The sequence below is a fragment of the Andrena cerasifolii genome, chromosome 1, assembly GCF_050908995.1.
Source record: "Andrena cerasifolii isolate SP2316 chromosome 1, iyAndCera1_principal, whole genome shotgun sequence".
NCBI lineage: Eukaryota > Metazoa > Arthropoda > Insecta > Hymenoptera > Andrenidae > Andrena > Andrena cerasifolii.
The window spans coordinates 20153608-20169796 of NC_135118.1; the positions used below are offsets into that span (position 1 = coordinate 20153608).

The 16189-nt window shown below is 44.7% G+C and overlaps 1 protein-coding gene across 1 annotated transcript in view; it reads right to left on the bottom strand.

Moving 5' to 3' along the window:
* Positions 1–16189, bottom strand: part of Sls (sallimus) — a 210430-nt gene that overhangs the window by 182126 nt on the left and 12115 nt on the right. The window contains exons 13-18 of the mRNA XM_076829834.1: positions 14085–14718; positions 12845–13026; positions 12536–12731; positions 11576–11801; positions 11257–11504; positions 7629–7826 (exon numbers count right to left, since the gene is read on the bottom strand). Coding sequence (XP_076685949.1) covers positions 7629–7826; positions 11257–11504; positions 11576–11801; positions 12536–12731; positions 12845–13026; positions 14085–14718 — 1684 coding nt within the window. The remainder of the gene's footprint in view (positions 1–7628; positions 7827–11256; positions 11505–11575; positions 11802–12535; positions 12732–12844; positions 13027–14084; positions 14719–16189) is intronic.

The following is a 16189-nucleotide window of genomic DNA, read 5'->3' on the forward strand; positions in this document are numbered from 1 at the left end:
GCTTCCACCACGGCGGAATCACTTCTCCACCCATAATCGCGGAATCACTCCTCGCCCCGCGACTGCGACGGTGTCAGCAACGATCGGCGAAGTCTAGCGCGGGTCGCCGGGATGGAAAATCGCGTGTTTTTTTATTGATCAATCTTGTCACGTGCCCGATACGTAGTGTTCGAGCGACTACGTGCCGCGTACTCGCGGACGTACGTGTGCACAGGAACAGAGAGCGTCTCTGTGTGGGGAATACGCGAGAAGCTGTGCCCTCGGCTGCACGAACTCTTCAACAAACCACGGCAATTTCTCTGGAAGGCGTTGGCATGCCGGCGGACACGACGAGCCGTCCGATCGAGATACCCCGCAGAGATAGTATCGCGAAACGAGTTTTAATATCGCCGTTCGAATCGCGCGAAAAACTGGCCGAAAAAAATTCTGCGGCCAGCCTGGCGCGAAACACTTTACACCCCTGACGCAGTATCTGCGTGCGGAAATTTTCTCCCTTCGCTACGAGGGTTCTTTCTTTGCCCCGTTGTCGTGGAATATTGACATAGAGTCGAGGCTCGTCTTCTTAATTCTTTAAACTTGCGAATCCACGATGAGACAAAAATATCGTGTCTCACATGACACTTCAATCTTGCGAGATAATTATTCCTTTATTTTATTCTTTTTCAATTATTCTGTCATTAGTTTCGTGAAATTAGATGCTTAAGAGACTCTCTCATTTCCATTATTCACCTTCATTCAGTTGCTCCTGAGATTTTTGCCTCGTGATAGAAAAGTCTCACGTAAAGTCTCATCTTGTTCGCACGAAATACCATCGATGTGGTACCGCAATACTTGTCGCTAGGTATTTCTGGTCACAGAGGGATCCCAGCATCCCAATTGCAGTGAACATAAGTAACCCCAGCGAAATAAGCGAGGAGAGGGCTTCAACCCTTCGTGAAAATTTCGCGCGCACCTTGCCGTAAAACCTTCGGTATCCCGAAAGTCGTGGCTCGGGTGAGGGCCGAAGACGGCCCCAAAGGCGAGGGGGAGCTTAACCTTGAACCCCGGCGATTTCGACGCCGCGTCGAAGCATGAAAAGCATATGCGCGGAACGTTTCCACGGCGACGATGACAATGAAAACGGATTCCAACGGGGCGACAGAGCCGAGTGAAAGTGAGCTCTGCAACGAGTCGGATTGCACGCGGTGCCGGGCATAGTCACGCGTGCAGGCCGCGTGTGTTACGCTCGCAACGCGCGCGTGTCTCTTGGGAGAACGATGGGAACGAGCGGTACGCGACGGAGCACGGCCATATTCGGTTGCTCGAAATTAGGACGAGCCGTTCGATCGGACGAGGCTGCTTGAATTCCATCCAACATGGGCCTCCATTTTTTTTCTCGAGGCCCTTCCTTCAACGCGTTTCGTGGCGCGTGGGTCGCTAGTGGTCCACGGCTATTGATCCTATACAAAGGTTTCATTAAGCAAAGAAGCATTATCCTTCGACTCGACGTAGAAACAAACTGGGGAGAAAGGAAAAGAGGCGACTTGGAGGGATTACAAGCAGTTTTAACTCCCCTGTAATTGAACGTGCGAACGCAAGTTCTTTTTAGCAGTTTTTGGGATTATATCGAGCACTTTGGATTTCATTGTCGTAGCGCGCGCGCTGAATTAGCGGACACTGTACAACTAGGAAATGGAATGAGACTACGCCAGGTGACACGCTTACGCAGGTCGAACGCGTCGAACTCTCCGACTTTTGCGAAACGAGGAAAGCTCGTTCGCGATGGCAGGACAGCCGAGGCGATCTTTTTATGGGCAGAGTTTTGCAACCTCGTTTACTTTGATCCCCGCGATACGTCCACGCGCCTCGCGAGCGGAGAAACGCGATTCGACACAGAACTTCTGTGAGGAGTAGTTCCTTTTTAGAGGCTTATAGCAGCTTCGGGATGAATAATTCAAGGCAATGCTTGCCACGATTTCAAAACAGTCGCGCGTAGTTCGGGTTGCGAGTGATTGTGTTTTTTTTTTAAATGTGTTTATTTTGCCATAAAGAATACGTAACAGTTTTTTTATAAATGCTGATTAGGTATAAACACAGCCGAATTGGCACCTCGTTTCAATAACAATATATACTAGGTATCAGTCTCTAACGAGCGCTCGTAGTTAAACAAAATATAGGTACTTAATTTTTAATATATGTTAAATTGCACTTAGTTTGCTTTCCCTATATTTTCAGTGAGCAGTTGTACTGTGTTTTCCCTGGAGAAATCGGCTCTAAACCAGGGAGGCGAGTAATTGCGTCTATTCAACCAAGTGGGCCGGGATTGAGAGATTGATAAAGAAGAGGACGGGAGATGTATGAAAGTCTCTAAATTGTGAAGATGATTTTAGCTTCTATTGAGCATCAAGTAATCGGAGATTGTACTTTGCACGATACACTAAAAAGAATTTGCAAATCAAATCCATGGTTTACTTCTGCGCTTCTAACCAGGCCTGGATTAAGACTTCTAGAGGCCCAAGCACTTAGAAAATTCTGAGGTCCCCTTATACCAGGTGATCGCATCAACGCAATGTACGATTTCTTGGGCATTTCCGATAATTTAGGTAAAAAGTGTTTCTAACAAAAGTTAGGTTCTAAAATGCAGAAAATTTCTATGGTGCCCCCTTCCTCCTGAAGCTCCAAGCCCCTGCTTAGTTTGCTTATTGGTTGATCCAGCACTGCTTTTAACGCAGCAAGCTTTATCACCGAATACCTTGCGTAACGAACGTAGTAATATCAACGATGGTAATAGTAATGTAAATAAGGAAACTAATAATGTACGACTCAGGGGAAGTAAAAAATCTTCACGCTCCTGGCAACAGCAACTGGAGACGTATTCTATCCGTGGTTGCACGTTCGATGGCGATACTTGAGGATGACTGTACCACCTCCGCGGGATCCCGTCTTTGGGCCCTCCACCTTATTCTCCTTTTTTCGTTCCCTTCGGTCCCTTCGGAGGCAGGAGTCAGTGTCGTAAGGTCGTAGGTACGATACAAGGTGGAGGCGAGGAGGAAGGATCACGCCCGCCGTCTCGTATAATACCGGTTTGTTAGATTACACGAGAACGTACAGAGGAGATCCGTGCCACGGTAGATCCTCTTCGGATCGACCTGAACGGACCCACCTTTGTACGTCTGCCTACCTGTCTGTCTGCCCGTCCGTCTGGATGCTTGTCTTTCGGATCGCATGGCTGTGACAGCGTCCATTAAACGGCGTCAATCGTGCCACTCATGGTAAAACACTTTTCATCAAAAGTTCGTGTCTGATTGTATCTTGCTTATCACTATTGCGTCAACAGTGAGAATCGATTTCTCGAAGGTTCGATTGAAATCGCGGAGACCGCTTTTGGATCAAAAGTAACGGAGCAGTCACGAGAAGAATCTTTCGTCACTAGAGTTGGTTCGTATATTTTTGAGGCACTTCCTCTCGCGAGAATAATTTTTGAATTTTTATCAATTGACGAGGTGGATGCAGCAAGGGTTGTAACACAGAAATGATAACAAAATTATGCGGAGGGTAAGGGGACAAACAAGGAATGTCAGAAAACAAATTTATTGAGAAAAAAAGTTTTAATACTTTAGGCCATCAGTAGAGAGACAAAGTTCGCTGAACTTAAGGGGCTGTTCCGGTCTAGAGCCTATACAAATAGGCGATCTTTGGGAATTAATTAAAGGAAAATTACTACATATAATTTAACGCTACTTTTTCCACTGAATTATGGATATCTTAAACTGTAGAAATATTTTTTTGATTTATTAAACGATTTTATTTTATAATCAATCATTGCAGGTGGCACTGGGGAGTCTTTAAAGTCGTGGTGTCAAAAAATTCATTCAAATCGCTGGGACCTGTAGCACCTAAACCATTGGTCTGATGTAAAAAACAACGACAGATTATTAAAGGACATGAATCACGCTCGTGGACTGACCAGAAAAAAATTAGAATTTTTTTTTTTAGAATATAACGACACTTGAAGTTTGAAATCACCTTTTCCCTATATTTTTCGTCCTTTCAACGCCTTTAAAATTTATAAATTTCCATTTTTTTTTAAATTTTATTGATCTATCCACGAACCAGAAGTACATTCTTCAAAATAAAAAACTTCTGGAGATACAAGTTCCACGGATTTTGAGAACACTGTTTCGAGAAAAACGCGTTTAAAGTTTTACATGCCTACTCAAATGCCTATAACTTCGGGAATTTTACGAATTTCAAAAAATCCTTTTAAACACGTATTCCTAAGAGTGAATAATCGAGAAATGAAATAAAAAAATCGAGTTTTAGACCGGAACCTCCCCTTAACTGTATTGTTCATAACATGAACAATTTATACTCTAATTAGGCATCGATAATTGTTTTACAGCGTTTTAATATCTTTCAAGTGGAACCCTGCGAAATACTGTAACAAAATAAATGTCTCCTTCTATTACTGTCAAAATAAAGATGTGCGCACAGTAAAGACCTAGGGCTGCTGACGTAATGCAAGCTTACACTAATCAAAAATAAGATAGTGCAAGTAGGATTCCTTGTTTTGTTCCAGTGGGGGGTGGTCATCCCCTGTTTTTCCAGTATACCAAATCTCGTATACTGGAAGATGGAGATGGAGGGTGGACATTCCATGTTTTGCAACGTTGTCTTATGCGAACATTTCCACTTTATAACCCTTTGTGATGCAACAGTTCTATGGCTCCAGTTGCCACCAACAAAATACGTCATACATCGCAAAATCACTACAAATGGACATTCCTTGTTTTACCCCTTACCCTTCACATGTTAAAGATGAAAAGATTTCGCGCTACCCCATAGATATTATTCTAGACTCACCGAAATCTCTATCTTTAAAGGATTTCCCTTTCTCCTTCCCGTTGTTTGCGCAAAAATCAACAGCTCAGCAGATATTAAACATCGCTCTGAACGAAAGTAAAGGAAACGGTTCTACGTTCTGCAGCAGCGCCTGGCGTGTTTAAAGAGCGCGGTGATTACGGTACACAGTACAATCAGTAATTACCGCATAAAATTAGTCGATACTTTGTAAACTCCCTCCGACGTTAATTAACAACGCCCCCCTGTAAGCAGAGCATGTTAATTTGCGAATAACAGAGCGCCGGGATCGCGTCGGAACAATGAGTCATTATTTCGGTCCGAGGATCGGCGAGGAAACGACTCGCTGCTGGAAATGCAAATGAATATCCACGAGACGTGTAACCGATAATGCTGTGATGTAACCGTGTAACCGGTAATGCCGTGATGTAATATATCAAACCAGTTGTGTATCGCTGTTATCGCGTGTTGCTACGATAAGATCGTGTGACGGGGGCTGAGCGCGGAGGGGGCGCGAGGATCTGTGGTCCGCTTGGCGAGAGGCGCGTTCGCTAAATTGCACCGAGGCCCGAAGATCCTTGCACCGACAGATAATCATCCCTATGAGCCGTCGAGCGTACAAATCGCCTCTGTATAAAGCAAATTGCTCAGTTACTCGATGGTAACACGCTACGTCTTTCACGGGGGAAGCCGCGACATCTGGGACACGGATTTTGATGAATCTCACATGTGTCGTGGTGCAGATGTACTACATCAACATATCTATGTCTTAATGTTGGGTCCAACACTCAAGCGTTTGCAAAATATTAATAAAAAAAAGCAGATTTGTTGCGATGTAAAGCTTAAACGATAGCAGAGTATTTTTCATTGTTTTATTTCTTAAACGATTTTATTTAGCCTCACTCCTCTGTCTGTTTGTTTGTTTGTTTGGTGCAATCTTGTAACTCAATTTAAACCCACTTCCACCAATTCAATAGACTTGGAAATTTGCAGGCTTACGTAGATACGATGAAAATTCAAAATTTAAAAAAAAAACACCCCCTTGAGGGTGCAAAAATTGCGCCCCCTACAATTTTAATCCATAGCCACAAATCCAATCGATCTGAAATCAGCCTTTCGCGTTCTTCTCGGAAACGACAAAAAGTCGCTGGATTGCCTAAAGAAGAGTAGCATCGTGATTTCCATAAATACAGAATTTACCGAGAAACTGTCCTCCACGTATAAATAGTTCAATTCTGCAAGCTTTATTTAATCGCAAAACTCGAACACTAAAAAGTACACAACAAACAAAATATATAAAAAAAAAATTGTAAGTTAAACGATTTTATTTAATTTGGTAAAAAAATGCAGTACAAACTAAAAAAGAATTATTTTCTCTTACTACAATTAGGTACAACGGTGATATGTTACTTCGAATAAAATCGTGGGGCTGGATATTTCATTACAAAATACGAATCAACTTAATACAGAATGAAGCGTCGAAATGAGCGATGGAAAGCGATGAAATATCCTGCCCCTGCGTGGACTTTAACTGCGATCTTCCACGTCGAAGACGTAACGCGGAGGAATCTCTAGGAGGAAGTATAACACATCGTACGTTAGCGACCGATTGCGAGCTAATCTCTTTACGGTTCAGACTTCAGATGAGGAAATTGTCAGAGTTAAGAGTAATGCTGGGGTATCAGTGGTGTGTGATTTTCCGAGATTGTAGTGAATCCGTGTAATAAGTGTACGCAGGCGTCCAGGATTATAGGTGTGTAGTAGTCGTAACTGGACGATGGAGCTTATGACAAGAAAGTGCCCTAACCAGAAATAATCTGAAAATTACAACTTTGTTGTCACGTAATCGTATAAATATATATATATATATATATATATATATAACACCGATTACGTGACAACAAAGTTGTAATTTTCAGATTATTTCTGGTTAGGGCACTTTCTTGTCATAAGCTCCATCGTCCAGTTACGACTATATATACATATACACGGGTATATCAATACCGACAGACATAAATCTCGAAAGAGTTCCGCGATAGAACACAGACCCCTTCTCTAAAGAGGCTTACATAATCCTATAACAGCGGGCGTTTTCACCAGCTCGCATCGCCTCGATCCGGGGATCTTCGATGTCCCTCCCGTTAACAACAGAATCGTCCAGGTCGCGTCCAATTATTTTCAGGGGGAGGGGGGAGGGGGAGACGTAACGACGGCGAGACGGCTCACCCCGTTCATGGTGGCATGCTCGCGAAGGAAGGAACCGCACCGGCGGTTAAATTTATCCTTCGCGGAGTTTCGGGGAGCTCGTTTTGCTCGATGGATACCTAAAACGCTCACGGTTTCGAGAGGACTCGGAAATAGCTATGGACTCGGGGCTCCCGAAATATCTAACACCATAGATTATAGTCGCGTGTAACGCGCGTGCAAGTGCGCGCCCCGGCTCCCTATCCGACGAGCGCACCGAACGATTAAGTGACTCCGAAACGCTTCCTAAAGCACATATATCACGGCCGGTTGGATGCTGCTTTGACAGCCATCGGGGGCTGATGTATGCCGGCTCTCGGTGGACGATAGCGTGGCGCTTAGACCATCGAGCATTACCCACCGCCGAATTCGGAGTGGTTGACGATTGAAATTAATCTACTAATCTACTAAAGAGAAATTCTTCCTCCCACTTCAATCCTTTTTTCTTTATCTCTCTATCCCTCTAGCAATGGGACGCATCCAGAATGGTAACGGGCCATTAATCGGCTAATCGCCGAGACACGATAAGGTAAGATGGCCCTTACTTGAAGCAGAGCGATCACCAGACGCGTCTCACCGCTCTGCACGGCTATGGTGCTTATGGTGGTGGTCGGGCTGGTGGTTTGTTGCGGTGCATCCTCGTTGCTCTCCACCACCGTTCGCGACTCCTTCTCACGGGGCCCCTCGCCATTCGCCGTCGTTTCCATCGTGTCGTGTCCGTCCACCATTCTCGCGATTCTTCCCTTTCGGCGGGAAGACAGAATCGTCCGAACTACCCGCGTGGATCGATTTAGCGATTACATCGGTTACGTTCAACAAGTCGTTGTGTACAGTCCCCCCTCGAGAGCAGTGACGGCTACATTTCGAGCAGAGGCTAATATTTCACGGCGACCGACGATCCGCCGCGATGAATCGGCAACGAGAATCGTTTCCTAGAACTTGAGAATTTATATCGGATCCCGCCGAACATCTGGACTCGGCTGGCCGAATTCCGCGAAGCACGGAGAGCCGTTGGCTATTCCCCAGAAATTCTGCCGTTTGAAGGTGCAAGGAAAGGAGGATGATCCCTACGGGGATGATTTTAAGTCGACGCGATATTAATCTCGCGGCCGATCAACGTTCCGCGTGCCACCGCGGCGAGGGCGCCGGCCATCACGCGGAAACGTTTTCGGACGGGGGCGAAATTGATGCCCGTCGTCGTTCCTTCCTCCTTCGAGGCGATGTGGAAGTTACGTTCTCCAGTTACCGCCGCCCGGCTCTCCGCTGATTAACGTTATTTTTGGCGATTCGCCAGGGCCGGGTCTGCGCGAATTCCGCGGCAAGCACGGCGACGAATCCGTTCCCGCTTCGGACACGCGAACCGCTGTTCTTCGCCGCGAACAATCCCGCCGACTTTCGATCGATCGCCCCCTCGTACCTACACGGTAGAATAAGTCAAATTCGACTTCGCCAAAATTCGTGAAATTTTGAATGTTTAATAAACTCTTCTTCGGAAGATAGAATTTGAGATCCCTAATTCCTGAATGGAGTTCACTTTTCGGAAACAGATACCGAGATAGCGCGTGATCTCTGCTATAACTGAACTCCATTACAGCACTGTCTAATTTCATAAATTAATATTACCAAACCTCGGATCTTTAAATTTCTACATCGCTCTCTCGAATTAAATCCCCAAAATCAAGCTTACTCGAAGCTCTCTCCGAGCAATTTAAACTCCGACTCGAGCTTCAGAAAAAAAATACAGAAAACCGTATTTAAAACTGTCTTTTCTACGCGGACTAGAAAAATGGTCCCGGCGCGGCCGGCGGATTAATTACCCTGCGTTCGATTGAAACGCGTTAGAGATTACAAAGGGACTTGGGTACACCTCCCTGCGGTTCGCTGTCGGTGTGTTTATACTTTATAGGTATCTTTGTAAGGTGACGTCACCGACACGGACGAACGAATGGGAGGATAAAACCGGACTGACTGGTGGCGTTCTCCGAACGAGAGGTTCGCCACACCGCGGGGCCCGCGATCGAGGGACGATCTCCCGTGGAAAAGGGGGGACGAGGAAAAAGAAACAGTAGGGGCCCGGAGAAAATTGAGCGGAGATCGCGCGTGCACAGGCCGCGCGGAAATCTCGCTCGCGGATTCCGCGCTGGCCTTACGGGAGCGTTCGCGGTGGCCATCGCCGCGGAACAATGTACAGTACTATCGGTCGCATTATGTCAGGCTAATTGCACGTTATCTAGCGGCTGGCGTGTCTGGGTAGCGGACTGATTAACGGGCAACACTCGCGTGCCTTCATGTACGTATATTTTTCTCTAATTGGGTTCAACGGCTAGACCCGTTACCGGTACACCGAGTATTCCGCGGCGATAATAGTAGCGGACGATGGGACTTGAGGGAGACGAGCAACGCAAGAAGTAACTTCGGTCTGAATTACAGAAACGTAAATACAAATAAAGGAGCACGCGTAGCTTCAATGGAAAGATAGCTGTCTCGGCCACTTTCCCATTTCACGGTGTTCCCAAGGTTCGGCAACGGAGGAGCTCAACAGCGATGCACTCAAGGACGAGAAGGAATTGAGGTCGACCGAAAAACGTGACAAATTGTACCGATAATTATCGCCAAGAAATCGCGGTTCCCTTCGGGCCAGCGAATCCATTTAAAGCCAAGCAAAATAAAGGAAAAGGAGGGTTGGGGTGGGATAACGATCCTCGGTATTCCTGAAAGGAAAACCTCGAGCGTTCCTTCGTCGGTGAAATGTTAGCCTCTGGTTTATGCAGTCGCGAGGATGAAACTGTCACGTGATTATTGCGATCGAGTGAAATTACGCGGCGGTTTAATTCTCGGTGTACTTTGCTCGTGGTCCCGTGCGCTAACGTGTCTATCTCTAAGTAATCACCTAAACCGATCCACGTTCAAGCAGTGACAAGCGCAACGCAAATCGCAGCAGCAACAACACTCGCGTGACACATGTCACAACCGTATCGCGTAACCGGTCGATCGATCGCGGATCCAAGCCGACAAGAGACTGAGCCGGGGCCGCGTTTCGAATGCCGCCGAAGCCACGCGGCCGCGGGCGAGCGCGGCCGGGCGCGTACGAAGGTGCACGGCCGCTGCCGAGCGCTCACGGAGGCGGACGACAACTCCGGACCCGCTGGATTCGAAAGGACGACGCGTCGATAACGGGAACACCTTTTAATTATCGGTGATGCTCATTCGTTACGACTTGGGCGAGCTTCTGTTACGTCGACAGCAGGCTAGCATGCGTTTTAACCAAACACGTTGCTTAGAAACTTGACGAACAAATTCATGCATACGATGAGTTCAGATAGGACTTCTTTGGACAGGTATTCATTTTGACTCTAAAGGGTTTATTGTTGGGGAAGGGTTAGGTTTCACGAGTGGTTATCATTGGTGGAGTGGCGAGCTTAGAGTGGTGTTTAGCTTGTGAAGCTTTGGAGGATAAGGAATGTGTTATTTATATATAAAAATGGCGTTCTTCTTCTTGTTGCATTTTGAGTCTGGTTCTTTTTATTTGTAATTGAAGTTTGTATTGTGGAAGTGGATCAGTCTACTTACCAATCTTAGCGTTTCAGAGTTGTATTTTACTTCATGTTAATCTCTGTTCCAAAGTTCCGGATTTATTAAAATTTACTTGAAATTTAAATTCAAGTGTGGAGTTTGAATTGAAGGAACCTTTACTTTGTAGTTAATAATTGATATCTCGGAGCACGATGAATCCACAATGGATGGTCTAATTTATTACAACTGTCTCTTATAACTCTCTCGTAATTATTCGATGGAAATCGTAACAACCATAGAAAGTATTACCGAAGTACAGTGAAGTACATGTAAAGCTACTCAGTGATCACATCATTAAGCAGTTCGTGGTGTCGTGATTAGCCGGTGATCCAGGCTGAGTTGATCGTACAGTGGCAGATTAAATTCGAATTTTTTAATTCAAAGCACAGACGCACATAGATCACACAGACAACAAAAAAAAGACGGCTAGCTTGTGTTAGACAGCGGCAAACGATGTCGACTTTCGTTGATGCTGGTAAACTCGATGAAATTCTGTTGCACGGCATAGCGATCGAAGCAGGCAGCCTCGTGGCTGCAGTTGCAGCTGCAGCAACACTTGTTTCTCTGGCCATTCAACGGCGAAGCCTCGATGGGACTCACCTTCCTCGCTCGTTCGAGGAAATCTTGACCTTCCAGGCTCTCCTCCTTCTTCGTCGGCGACATCTCGATCCCACTGTCCTCGTGGTGTCGCGTGTACTCCTTCAAGGACAACGTGATATCCTTAGAAGTGTCGAGGCCAGCGACGTCTGGCTTCCCATCGCTCATCTCGCACACTTTCGTGAACTTAATCACACGATCGGTGTCGTCGGTTTTCGTTGACAGCTCGTCTCTGCGCGTGTACGACTCAGCTGGAATATAACACGATTCTTAACGATCCTAAAAGTATCGAGGAACGAAAATACAGAAACAAGAGACTCACTCTTCGAGGCCGGCTCGGCGTCGCGATGCAGGCCGTTCGCTTTCCCATGAACGTCCTGTGACACTATGCGCTCGAGATCCCTGATTTCCTTCACGTCCACGTTTTCCTGATGACCTTGCAAGGTGTTGGATATCACCTTGTAGGAAGCAATCCCCAGTCGAGTGTCGTGCGACACGCGCAAAGTCGTGGTTTCCGTAACTTCCTTTACGATCTTACCCGAGTTTTCCTGCAGCAACGAGTTAACGAGAGTTTGCAATAAAGTGATATTTTTATAAGTCGGTATCATGATTATGGGAGATGGTGTAAATATGGACCTGGGTTGTAATAAGGACCAGGTGCTTATTTCTCTGTTGAGGGGTTATGCCTAGTCAGGCGATCGAAAAGAAGCGAATATTTGTGAATTTTTTTTGAAGAAGCGGAAGCGTATATTTTTATAGAACTTTTTGCGCTTGAAAGAGCAACATTTAAAGGAAAAGGAAAAAACTATATACATTTTCACACTTGTATTACCATCACAAATGATGCAATGTTCTAATAGGATACTTGAACCAAATTTAAAAATGTTAATTAAAAAAATAAAAAGTAATAAAATAAAGAAAATAGAAAATAAAGTACACTGAACATAAAAAGAAACAAATTTAAGTATTAATGTACGTTCAGATGTGGTAAAACTTTCACTTTTTAGTGCTATTTATATATGATGTGCCAATGTGACACAAATCTTACGCATTTTGACACTTATAGTGCATTCACAAAAGATGTTAATTTGTTAATTGGTAAAAATGTTCATTTTTATATTATACAGCAAAATGTTCCAAAAACATGCCAATGTTCCCCCAGTTTACCCTACCATTTCCACCTTTCGTTTAAGCTATTGTTACCTTTTTAAAATGAGTTTTCCTCGATAGAAAAAACGTGGTCCATATCTACACCTTTTCCCCTACACTTTCCACAACCAACCTCTACTCTTTTCTCCAGCAATACAAGCTTCTCAACCTGCTTCTCCTCGCTCGTCTCCCGAACTTCCGGTTTGCAAGCATTTGTCGACGTGTCCCTTTCCTCTGTTTTGGGAACCCAGGCAGCTTCTTCTTGCTTAATCACAGAGGAAGACAACTCCTCGCTGGTGGCGGTGAATTTAGGTTCTTCGATGTTCCACCTTCGCGGATTAAAGAGCGCGAATGAGACGGAATTATTTCGCGGATCACTCGGGGGGTCTGTAAACTGGGAGAGAATCCAAGGGACGAGACGCCTGGTTCCTCTGTTTCTTACCAAGTATCGCACGCAGACGTCACGGTTGCTGGAGCGGCAAGGTCTTCGCATTCTGGGGATGTAACGAAGGATTCGCTTCTGGAACGCCCTGTCGGAGTCACTGAGCACTCCGTGGCTGTCACGTAGCCCTCCATGTTCGAGTCATCTGCTAGGCTGTCGTCGAGAGACCTCTCGATAACCTCCTGCGATTAGACCACGAGGAATAAAATATGGGAAACAAAACGAGCCTTTCATCTGTCGTCATCTTTGTGGATCTGTTACGCTTGAATCTTTATGTGAATTTGCACGTGTATATTTTTACGGATTAGAATTCGGTCGGGAGAAGAGTCTAGATACTCAAAGGAAATGAATTACTGAGAAATCCCAATGGAATTCAATAACAGTCAGTTTAAGGTGGGACTCTAGTGTAACTGTCCGTTTTCCAACGCAATCTTCAGGAATTTATTTAAGAAAAACTATAAGTTTATACTGTCCGGCGTTTTGCCTGCATATCAAGGTATGTTTGAAGTAATACTCAGAATTTTTTCAGTTTTTTCATCGCATATACATATACATAGCTATAGCCGGCGGCGCCAGCTTCTTCAAAAAAATTCTTTTCCGACGGACGATGGTGTGGTGGCTGTTATAGTCATCCAAAATGAAAAAACTAAGGTTTATCTTCTTTACTATGGTTGACACTATGGCAGGATCCACAGAGGCCCCCTAACAATAAAAATTTGCAGAATGACAGCATTTTGGAAAAAATATTCGATTTCTGCCAAAAATTTAGCTGTTCTCGTTCTGTACAATTAATTTTTTGTCACGATAAAATGTCGTCACTGATTCCAACCATAGTGGCAATCATAATACAGAAAATAAACCTTAATTTTTCCATTTTGGATAACTATAACAGTTCCTACACCATCGCCCGACGGAAAGATTTTTTTAAGAAGCTGGTGCTACCGACTATATCTATGTATATATGCGATAAAAAAGCTCCAAAAAATTCTGAGTATTACTTCAAACATACCTTGATATGCAGGCAAAACGCCGGACAGTATAAACTTACGGTTCTTCTTAAATAAATCCCCGAAGATGGCGTTGAAAGAGGGGCAGTTACACCAGAGTACCCCTTAATGAAGATATTCCTCGACAAAGTCCGCTACTAGCCTTCCCAATATTATATTACTGCGATCATCGATCGAGAAATAACACTCCGTTCAAGTGCCTCGATAGAATAAAAATGTAACAAACAAATTACCTCCTCCGCGGCATTTTCGTCGGCTTCCTCACCCTCGTCACCCACAACCCGATCGAAACTAGAATCTCCGCGGGTTTCACTTCCGTTTGCACACGTATCCTTCGCAGACTCCTTCTCCATCGTCGTAGAAGCCTCCAATACGGGAGACAGAACTCTGTCGACGCTATCATTCGTGGAAATTGTCCCATTCGTGGTTGCAGACGACGTCGACGTCTCCGCGACGGGCACGGACGATGAATTCCAAGCTGTTGCACCTTTGGCCGCCATTGTCGTCGAGGACAGCACCGTGGAGATGGATTTTGGTTGAAGCTGCACCGTGGAGGTGGAGGAGCTTATGGAAGGAGTCGTGGACACCACGGTGGTCCCAAACGATGATGCTCCAGTGGAAATTGGCTGACTGTGGCTGGAGATTGACGTGACGGCTGTGGCTGGATTGCTCGACGTCGAGAACAAAGAGGAGGTGGAGGACATCGCGGAGGATGACATGGGAACTGGTCGAGTCCTGGCTCCCGCCTCGCAAAGTCTCGCGTCCAGCTTCTCGGCCAGGCGTGTTACTTCCGCCAGCCTCGCTGAAATCGCCTCCACCGCTGTCAAGTTACTGACTTTGCCCGAGGCATCCTCGGCCTCAGACATTCTAGAAAAAATAAATTTCCGTCGTTCACTCCTAGCTATTAATAGAGGGACCTGAGAGGTCCCTGTACTCGGCGAAGGGTGTTATAGCGTGGAACATTACTAATTTGCCCTCGCGTATAGTTATTAATTAGGTACTTGAATATTTGCCTGGTTTAATGTTTCTCTACTTGGTCTCAGCTTGATTTCTTTTTCAGGCCAACGTAGAAATGGGTATTTCACCAAAGAAGAAGCTTTAATGTCAACATATTCCTAAGCTATGGAACTTTGAGAATGAATTTCCATTGCGAGCTTTTAAAGTCCCAAACACTTAAGCATATTTATGTCTACATGTAGGTGAAGGATTGCGATGCGAAAAAGTAGAAGGTAAGGTAAATGTGCCCGTGTCTCGCCATGTCCCAGTACCTGAACAGTAACGCGAATTTTTATTTATTTTTCGGCTTAATTTCTAATTGAATTACATAGAAAAATTAGCACCAAAATGCATAAGTATTTAGCAGTATTAATTAAAATCAGTATCATAGAAAATAAAAATCGTTAGGTAGAAATTATTATTTTCTAATACACTTTGTACGCATAGCAGATTTCGAGAAATTTCTTAAGCTTCTGCTCATTTATTAAGGAAATATTGACTGACATTTCGCATTTATGTATTATGATTATACATTACTATTAATATTGATTTTTTTACAGAACTATAAGTTTATTTACTGGTACAAGAATTTTCCTTAATGAACCAGTACAATTTTAAGTTATCCGCTTATTGGGACATCTACATATTTTCGGATTTTGATTAATAAATACGTCTATTGTAATACATAAACTTTTTTTCTGTATCCGATAGTATAATATTGCGTTATCTTCCACATTTCAACAAAAAATTTTTATTTCATGATGGTTTTACAAATTAAATTAGGAGAAAACTTTGCTGCTATTCCTTAAGGGGGTATTGTAAAATGCGATTGAAATTGGTGCAACTGTTAATTAAAATGTTTAATATGCCGATGTATCTTGCAGATTATGACAGAAATGCTCGCTGCTCAGAAAAGGACTTCGGTTATTAGATTTTGACAGATCATCGATCTAGTTTCAGCAGTGAAATAAAACGCGACCAGGCCGGCTAAGAAAACGTCAAATTTCCGAAAGTGTTACGTAATCGACAGTGACAGCGCCGCGACGACGCGTCGCAGACCAGATGGTGGCTTCGATGTGGGGCGAAGTTCTAATTTCGGTGAACCGAGAGCCGCCGAATCTGCTGAGCATCGCGTTTGAGCGGCATTTTCAATCTTTACCGTACGTATTAAAATTCCGGCCTGTTCCCATTGGCCTGCTGCACTTCCCTCTATCAAAAATAGCTGCGTCTCTGCGAAGACTTCGGGTGAAACAAAAATGGCGTGTAGGTATATTGGGACGAAGACACGAAGACAAATCCCCCACGTCGTACACTTGTAATAACTACAGTGAAACGTCGATTA